General features: G+C 33.3%; 2 protein-coding genes across 2 annotated transcripts; one reads left to right on the top strand and one right to left on the bottom strand.

The window, feature by feature from the left end:
* Nucleotides 1–6367: 6367 nt before the first annotated feature.
* LOC120184752 lies at nt 6368–7153 on the top strand. The gene has a single exon (XM_039189133.1). The coding sequence runs from the start codon at nt 6368–6370 to the stop codon at nt 7151–7153; it is 786 nt and encodes a 261-aa protein (XP_039045064.1).
* A 1850-nt stretch (nt 7154–9003) lies between these two features.
* On the bottom strand, nt 9004–9833 carry LOC120184736 (zinc finger protein GIS3-like). The gene has a single exon (XM_039189122.1). It carries the CDS (start codon nt 9781–9783, stop codon nt 9073–9075), a length of 711 nt encoding a protein of 236 aa, XP_039045053.1. The 5' UTR covers nt 9784–9833; the 3' UTR covers nt 9004–9072.
* Between the last annotated feature and the right edge of the window lie 332 nt (nt 9834–10165).

The following is a 10165-nucleotide window of genomic DNA, read 5'->3' as shown; positions in this document are numbered from 1 at the left end:
GATCGCTTTTATCTCCGCAGTACCTGATATGGATTAATCAATTAATAGATCAGATACTAATAATTATATAAAAAATAATATTTCTTAATTACATACAGAAACATCTAATAAAATACAATATAAGGGTCAGTGCAGCTAATTTTGACTACATTCAGCTCTTCATTTCTTGGCTAGATTCCTAAGAAAGCGGAAATTTCATCGTTGAAGGGAGTTTCTGTTGTGCGGCGCCTAAAAAACGGCGTGACCTGTTAAACAAGTGACCGGTTAAAATTTAGACTGGTTATGTTATATCATTTAACCGGAAATATTATCAAGTACAATAATATATTAGGTAGCGCTTATATAATGTAATAGGTAGTGCTTATATTAACATATTTTCTAACTAAATAAGTATATTTAAACCGGCAACATTACAAATTTACCTATTACATTATAATTATCGGTTTTGATGTTTTTGGGATTGATACAATTTTAAATGTATCGACACTTTAAGCGTGCACCTCGTTGTGCTTTCATTTTGGGAAAAAATTATCGACACATATTTAAAGAGTGTCGATAGATAATGTAAACCTATTTGCTAATTAAATAGTATATTTTTACCGGTTATATTGTAAATTTACTTGTTTCTGAGTTTTTGTTCTTTGAGAAATTGATAACATGGTGGGTTTCTCAATGTTATTCTTTTGTTACTTCAAAGTTTTTGTTCTTTTCTTACTGAGTTTTGCTTAAAATATCTAACTTTTTGTATTAAAAAATAAAAATTCTAAAATAAAAATGACCACACAAACACACTTTTTTACTACTGGTTTTGTCATTCCAGACCGATTTTATTATATTTTTACCTGTTATATTGTTATGGATCGATACATTTTTATAAAGTATCGACACTTTATTGACGCTATAACTTCTTTTCTTTTAAATTCTAAAAGTGTCAATACTTATAATAAAGTATCGAAACTTTCAACATATTCGGTAACTCTTTACTGGTTTTGTCATTTCGAGACCGGTTTTGTCATATTTTTACCTGTTATATTGTTATAGATCGATACAATTTTATAAAGTATTGACACTTTATTAGCGTTGTAACTTCTTCTCTTTTAAATTCCAAAAGTGTTGATATTTATAATAAAGTATCGACACTATCAACATATCCGGTAGCGCTTCACCTGTTTTGTCATTTATAAACCGGTTTTGTTATTTTTTTACATGTTATATTATTATGGATCGATACATTTTTATAAAGTATTAACACTTTCAATATATCCGGTAGCGCTTTACCTGTTTTGTCATTTATAGACCGGTTTTGTCATTTTTTACCTGTTATATTGTTATGGATCGATACATTTTTATAAAATATCGACACTTTCAATATATCAGGTAGCGCTTTACCTGTTTTGTCATTTATAGACCGGTTTTGTCATTTTGTTACCTGTTATATTGTTATGGATCGATACATTTTTATAAAATATCGACACTTTCAATATATCCGGTAGCGTTTTACCTGTTTTGTCATTTATAAACCGGTTTTGTCTTTTTTTTACCTGTTATATTGTTATGGATTAATATATTTTTATAAAGTATCAACACAAACCGACAAGCTAAGTTTACCGGTTGTCAAATTTTTTAATATTTCTTCATGATTTCTACTTATTACATTATTATTACTCGATATTTTCGATAGCACTAAACCAAATTTATCAAATATCTTTTAATATATCCGATAATACCGTATATTAATCGTATATTAATCGGTCTTTCCTAATACAATCCTCATCCTTGAAGCACCGAGAAAAGAACTTGGTCGCTTTGATGTTGAAATTCTGGGAATTGTCAGTTCCATTTATTCGATACTTTAGCCTTATTGTGCCCTTTTTGAGTACGGAAGTTCGTGGGTATTCCTGGGACTGAAAATTCTATATTAAGCAATGGAAATGGGAACAAATGATATTTATTTGTTCTTTTATGCAAATAGAAACTGTTTTTTTTAATAATTTAGAGCGATTACATATTATTTTTCTTAGTTATTGACAACACGCACTCATAGACGTATATATTTAAACTCATAATTTTTAGAAAATATATTTTCAACAGTTGATATTATTTGATGGGTTCGTAAATAGAAATAGTTGGCTTTATTTAGGGTAAATTACATGTTTAGTATCTAAACTATTAGTTTTGATTTTTTAGTACCTAAAATTTTAATTTTTTAAACCATGACTAAAGTTTAGTTTTTGTTTCATTTTAGTATCTTGCCGCTAAAAACTTTGATTTTTGTTTCATTTTAGTACACCGTTCAAAATTTAACGTTAAGTTTTGCAAAAAATTAAAAGTTTAGGTACTATAAGGTTTTAACGTCGGGGTACTAAAATTAAATGAAAACCAAACTTTAGGTATGATTTTGAAAAAATTGAAAATTTAGGTACTAAAATAGACCAAAACTGCTAATTTAAGTACTAAATACGTAGTTTACCCTTTTATTTAAAATGAGGAAACATACAAAAATTGCAATAAAGATTTACGAACAGAAACATAAAATCATAAATTAAACATATAATTAATAAATTTCATATTATCATTGACACAAAAAATTAGTCACTTAAGATTATACAAGACCATATAAGGAAAATATTAAAAACTTATCCAAGAAATATTAACAAAATATAATTTCAAACATATATGATTGAATCGAAAAACAAACTACAACATATAATCAAATACTAAAATATCACTGATAATCGTAAATCAATAAAAAGGGAAAATCTCACATAAGATACCAATCTAAGCTCCTTTTGTTGCCAGGGGGGGGGAAGGTAAAAATAAAAACTTCTTGTCCTTGTAACATATAGGATTCCATGTCTTAAAGGTTTCCCATTTCGAACTTTAATTTTGGCTTTCATCTCCTTTTATCCACGAGGACAATGGGATCCACCTAATAGTAGACTAATGCATCAAAGACTGATTCATTCTTCTTCAACTTGTTGGGAAATTTCCTTTGAAAAGAGATGCCTCCAGTTGGTTGCCCTGTAAATCAATAGTTATGCTCACATATTTAATTGGTATAAAATCAAAACTAACCCCAATATTTGTTTGACTAATCATTTCGATAATTTTTTTAGTATCTTAATTCTCAATAATCATTTTTTTAGAGAAAATAATTTCAATGACCGAAAATGTCTTATAATATACGATTTTAACCAACTTTTTTTGGATTTACGAAAATGACCAACAAATTCGCAACGCGAACTCCAATTTCGCAACACAGGTTCCAAAATCACAACGCGAATAGGGAAATTACAACGCGAATAAGGAAATCGCAACGCGATTTTCAAACTCGCAACGCTAATTACCGATATAGGTAAACAGTACTATCGCAACGCTAATTACCGATATAGGTAAACAGTCGAAATGATTTTTTCTTTAAGAGGCGAGATTTTACATTTCGCAACACGAATTGTCAAATTCGCAACTCAGTTTTCAAATTGGTGAATTCGAATTTTTGTCTGAATTTTTTCTACTGTGTCTACCTATATCGGTAATTAAGTTGCGAAATTGGCGAATTCAATTTGTGAAAATAACGTTGCGATAGTACTGTTTACCCATATCGGTAATTGGCGTTGGGAATTTGAAAATCATGTTGCGATTTTACTATTCGCGTTGCAATTTTCCTATTCGCGTTGCGATAGTACTGTTTACCTAAATCGGTAATTAGCGTTGTGATTTTCCTATTCGCGCTGCGATAGTATTGTTTACCTATATCGGTAATTAACGTTGCGATTTTGAAACCTGTGTTGTGAAATTGGAGTTCGCATTGCGAATTTGTTGGTCATTTTCGTAAATCCAAAAAAAGTTGGTTAAAATCATATATTACAAGGCATTTTCGGTCACTGAAGTTATTTTATCTTTTTTTATCGAGATGAATCTATTAGATTGAAATCATTAGTTAACTAACGGTCAACACATGTTACTAACGTAATATTTTTACACTTAGTTGCTGACATTTCACATGCCATGTTATCACCTTAGATGATGTGACATATGTCATGTCATTATATCTTAATTGACATAACACATGTCATATCGTCACCATATGTGGCATATCATGTGTCATCACTTTAGATGACATGACATAGAATACGTAGTAATTTAACATCTGTAAAATTATTACGTCAGTAATATACGTTGATTGTTAGTTATCTAACGATTTTCATCTAATACATACCATTTTAACCAAAATTCCAACGTTAGGGGACAAACTACAAAAGAAAAGAACAAGGCCTAAAGCGACCAATCAAATAAACGTTGGGGGACTAACTCTGATATTATACCTTGTTAAATTCAATTATTTGAGCTTTATCGTTTTCAACCAACATGCACATTTATATTCCACATATTAAGAACACCAACGTGCGTTGTTGGGGAAAAGGGTAAAAGATCAGGATTAGACAGTGGAAACTATACAATATACATGTAGGGTTTGGACATGATTATTGTCTCAAGATTCCTGTTGTTTTTTCCCCTCTAATAATGCTTCACAAGACACGTCCATTTGTTATCCCCCATTCAATACCCTCCTCCTCTTGTCTATTGCCCTCGGTATCTTTACCCAATAATGTCCTTTGCTCCTTTATAAGTTTTTTTCTTCGAAAAATTGAACAAGCCCTATCGCTTACCAAGCTGCTGTCTATACCAATTGGACAACTTGAAAGCTCCTTTTAAAAAAAAATCTTATAATCGACACTCTTTTCATTTTTTTTAGCGGTTTAAAACCGAGTTTCGATCGACCTAGATAGTTTTACTTCACTCAACATGTGATGAGCTAGATTTGACTTCCAATTGGTCTCTGAACTATAAACGTCGTTTTAAATTGATCTTCGAACTTTGAATATTTTAATTTCATCTCTAAACTATAACTCACAGTTTAAATTTGTCCCTAAACTATCAAATATATTAATTCCTTTCCGAATCTATACAAATATGTAATTAGTGTCAATCATAGTTTAACCTATTTTTTCCGAACATGTAATGATATAGTTTTGCCTAATGGTTTTATTAGTATGGGATGCGATTATAATATGTCGATAGTTTGAGATGAAATTGAAATGTTCAAAAGTCTATAGATCGATTTCAAACAAGTCATAATTTGAGGATGAGATCAGAATGTTCAAAAACTTGAAGATTAATTTGGAATGAGATTCATAGTTTAGAGATAAATTTAAAATATTTAAAAGTTCATGAGCTAATTTCATTGGAATGCATGTGAGGTTATTGTGTATTTGTTTCCTCATAATAAAAGGATTAATTATGCTTATACTCCAAGTACTCTTCGTACCTTTAAACTTTATCCTCAACTTCTAATTCTAAAAATATATTTCCTCTCTACTTTGATTTAATAATTTAAAATCCAATTGCTAACATAATAATAATAATAATAATAATAATAATAATAATAATAATAATAATAAAAACTTATGTTAGATGGTGAAATCATATACCATGTATAATTAAAAATTTCATTGTTAAACCAAAAAAATAATTAATTATTACCTTTTCCTAATTAAATGATTCTCTTTTGATTTTTAACATTGTGCTATGTAAAATGTCTTATTAGAAGGAGAAATTATTTCATGGTCTCTACACATCACGTCATCCACAGTCTGAGAGCCACAAATTTTAAAATAACTTCAAAACAATCATTCATTCTTTATTTATACGTATGAAAAAGGTGAAGATTCACCTTAAAAAAATGAGACGGGAAATTATTATTGGTTGAGACCGCGAATGACATAGTGAACCAGAACCATCTAATAATTTTTCTATATTAAAAGAGTCAACAACAACAATACTTATATTTTACTTTTTACCTTTATATGTCACTTCTTTTATACCTATCAAAATAAATCTATTAAATCTCTCGATAAGTTTTTTTAGATTAATTGTATCATTTTTCTTGGTCAAAATATATTTTAAAATTAATGCATAGTTAATATAAGACATAAATTATGGACTAATAGACTGATTAAATATTATTTTAAAATATTATTTTTGTACGAATAATAAAGTTTATGTTAGATTGTGAAATCCAAACAATTACAAGGTCAAGTAATCTGTCGTTCTTAGAGGTTCCATTCCTAAAGTAAAAGTTCCACTGGAAACTCACCCAGCAACCAGAGAGAGAGAGAGAGAGATCCTTTTGTAGCCTTTCGGTGCTTCAGTTCAACAACTTTGATTCCTTTCCTTCTTTTTTTTGCCATAATTCAAAAACAACGTTATCAATTGTTTCTTTGCCTTTTAATCCTCGTAATTTGATCTCTTCCCCATTCACCATTGTTGCTACGTACACCGAAAGTCGAGCTGACAGTGCTGGGCGATGGCAATTGAAGTTTTGTCTGGGATTTCAAGCCCCAGGATCTCGTTTTCCAATGATCTCGACCAAAACGACGACGTGGGTTCCATCGAAGAATGCCGGCATTGGAGATTAGACACGACGCTGTTGAATTCGTCGTCGGATTTCGACTTCTGCTTCGAGAAGTACAGTTTTGTTCAAGAGCTGCCGTCGGCGGATGAGCTCTTTTCCAATGGCAAGATTCTTCCGATCGAAATCAAGCGAAAACCCGCCGTCCCAAAACAAGCTCATCGTCGACCGGAGCCTGTTTCGGTCTGTGTTGATTCTCCTCGGCGTCGGACGATTACAACGGAGAGCTCCGGGACGAAAATTAGACTGAAAGAGTTTTTATCGATGAGCATCGACGCAGACGACAAGCCTGCATCGAAATCGTTCTGGCAGTTCAAGAGAAGCAGCAGCCTGAACTGCGAGAGCAGCCGAAGCAAGAGCCTAATCCGCTCACTCCAATTCCTCACGCGCAGCAATTCAACCGGTTCGACTCCGATTCCAAAAGAAACCCAGAAACACACTCTCCTCAAGCAGCCATCTTTGTCGAGAAAATCGTCGGTATCGTCGAGTTCGTCTTCCGGTACGTATTACAGTTACGGTAATCCGACGCAGAAGCCGAGTTGTGGAGCACACGGGACGACCGGTGTTCGAGTCAGTCCGGTTTTGAATCTACCGCATCCGATCATCTCGAATGTGACCGTCGGCTTCTTCGGGTTCGGTTCTCTCTTCTGTAATGGTAAGGTTAAAAAGAAGAAAAGATGAAAAAAAAATCTGCAGTTGGTTTGTTTGCATGTGCATGTGGTTTCTTTAGCATATTTGTAAATTGGAAGAACAAAATTTGGTAAAGAAAGAGAGTGCTTTCATTGCATGCCATCAGAAGCACATGGAGGTGTATGATTCAAGTGAAAACAATTAATCAAATGGATGATCATGATGCATATGAGCATATCATCATTGTTTTGGACTTGGTAGACATGTCACCATAGCATGTATTCCTCCTCTTAATCATTAACAATACATACACACTAAATAGATGTAATTATTTAAATCCGTATAGTATAAAGGATAATAATATTATCTTTTATCGTTGAGGTCACTAAACGAGTTAAAAATATATATTAAATTTCTTAAGTAAGATTAAAAGTTCGAATCACCTCCATTTATAAATATAACAATCTGGATCGAGAGGATTGTCCGCCTAACAATCTCTACAATATTTGATTTGAACTTATAATGCTTAAAGTAATTGGATAGGGACCATGTTAATGTGTCTTTTTGTTTATATCTCTTCGGTCGAGTACAACACCAGCCTATGGTGTGGCCTGCCTGAGGAAAACGTATGCTTCATCCATGTGGATGCCCAATTACTTGTCTCATGGGTTAAATTTAGGCCACATTTGTTTTTGGGTTTTTTTATTTTAATCCATAAAATCATACTTAATTATCAAATAAAAAAAATCATATATGCCCTATTTCAACGTTTTTAACTAGTAATTAACATTGTTATGCGTCAGTGATAAGAGCCGACCTTAACTTAGTTGGTACAGCGGAGGACCGTAGTAGATAAAGGCTGAGATCCGGCAGGTCGGAATTTTTGGTTAATTAATTGTAAACTTCCATTAGTAACTCTTTTTACTAACAGAAATTTTCTGTGTGAACGATGAGAATGGGGAATGAATTATCCTGTTGCATAGTTGGACAGGTTTCGTTAATGTATCCCTGACTGTAATTTTCTTGAGATTTCATTGTTTGAATTTCATTTCACTTGGGTAAGATGTAAATGAGACGAGACAGATCGAGAGTCAATTCGAGATCGATTCGATCAAAGTTTGATAAATATTCGACTCAAATAAACTTGAGCTCGACTTGAATTCTTAGCGATCCAAAACGAACTATTTGATATTCAACTTGTAAAGCTCGCGACTAACTAAAAAATATAATATTACTGAAATCACTTGATGGGTTCTAAAGACTATATTTTTAATGTTGTGAAAGAGGTCGGAGGAAGAATGGACCGAGTTGTGTGCTGGAAAAAATTATTACCTATATAGCACATAACTTAAATGGACCGAATTGTGTGTTGGAAAAAATTTTGTTATCGACTTTATAAAAGGTAAAAATGCTACTTTATTTATAACTCGTTGACCAATGTAGAGCCTTGGTGTAACTTAAAGCTCCGATACCTATCAAATACCAATAAAGATTATAGTTAAACAATAACTATCATTTTACGACAATTTTTTTGAAGAAATTTTCACTTTACAAAGGTCTAAAACCTTTTCTTCGCACTTGTTACATTACCATTAATCACCTTTGTATCAAAATTAAGTAGTTTTTTTATAACGATACATACATCTCAAATTGGAACAATAACTTTTGAAGTTAGAAAATATTTTACCTTTTCATTTTTATTTTCAAAGATCTTTGAGACTTTACAAGAATTCATCAGTATTTCTGTTAACCGTAATTTAATGTGATTCACTAACATCATGAATGACATGTAGTGAGCCGTGATCATGAAATAACTTCTCCTGTTTTGGACCCTCATATTGCATTTGCATTTGGATATCAACATGCTAATTTAATGCTAGATTGCTAGGTGATATAATTTGTTGATGAAAATAAATAAACAAATAATTTTTTTGAAAATGTTAAAAAAAAACAACACAAAAAGGCACAAGTCAAGGCCTAGATGGTGCAAGACTAAGATGCAAATCCAAGCTCAATGAATCATCAAAACCATCTCCTTTTCTAAACCTACTCAACGAGGGACCATCAAAGGCCCGACCGTGGTTGGCCCTACCTTGCATCATTTGTGGGCAAACGTTCAATCCCGAATCGCCACCGCCACCGTAAGGTACACCGGCTGGCCCCCTTTCACCACCGCCGGTTGGAATCAAACAACCATGAGAGTAATGGAAAGGCGGTGGCCCTCCACGTGGTAAGTAAACCCAAGATGACCCCGTTGCAGCCGGCACCACAAGCGGTGCGCCCGACACTAACAGATGCGGCGGAGGAGCGAAAGCGGAGATCGTAGGATTCCTAGCGAACGAAACGTTCGACGCCGCGCTTCTAGTAGCATGTATCCGAGCACGCTTCAGCTGCTGCCTTTCCTTTTTATGAGCATTTTGGTGACCCCCAAGTGCCTGAGAGTTGGCAAACTCGCGGCAACAGTACTGGCACTCGTATTTACGTTCACCCGAAGGAGCGGGGAAACCGCTAGGCTCTTCCGGAGACGTCCCTGACGTTGGAGCTTTGATCATGTTGATCGTAGTGATGCTGGATTCCGAACCCTCGTCATCCTCCGAGACGCTGAAGCCGAAGAGCTTTAAACGTGTAGCGGCTGCAGCCGTGGTGGTTCTGGCATTATCCCGGTACTCTAGCTCCGCCATGATGTGAAGTAAGAGAATTGAGATGCAGAGAACAAAGAGAAAAAGAAGAAACTAATAGGCAATGTAGTGTAAGAGAAGAGTTGCATGTGTGGGGTATATATATATATACATAGAGACAAGATGGAAATAAAGAAATTAAATGGTTTGTGAAATGTGCACAGTGGAATTATAGAGAAAGTTTTCATATATCCCAAGTAGGAGCACAGCCCCAAGCCAATAACACTAGGGGACCCAAGGGGATTTCACTCTGTCTCCCGTTATAATGAAACTCTGTTAAACCTATATTAACTAATTGTAAATAAAAATATTTAATTTTTAATCAAATTTGAATGAATGAAATCGAATAGTTATTTATTCTACGAACCATATTCATTCTTTGTAC

Source organism: Hibiscus syriacus, unplaced genomic scaffold (assembly GCF_006381635.1).
Source record: "Hibiscus syriacus cultivar Baekdansim isolate YM2019G1 unplaced genomic scaffold, ASM638163v2 tig00112928_pilon, whole genome shotgun sequence".
NCBI lineage: Eukaryota > Viridiplantae > Streptophyta > Magnoliopsida > Malvales > Malvaceae > Hibiscus > Hibiscus syriacus.
Note: the sequence above shows the minus strand (reverse complement) of the source record. Positions and strands in the feature narration are given on the sequence as shown.

Bases quoted from the DNA above. Each gene is read 5' to 3' on its own strand.
- LOC120184752 (XM_039189133.1), top strand. From the start codon at position 6,368: ATGGCAATTGAAGTTTTGTCTGGGATTTCAAGCCCCAGGATCTCGTTT.
- LOC120184736 (XM_039189122.1), bottom strand. From the start codon at position 9,783: ATGGCGGAGCTAGAGTACCGGGATAATGCCAGAACCACCACGGCTGCA.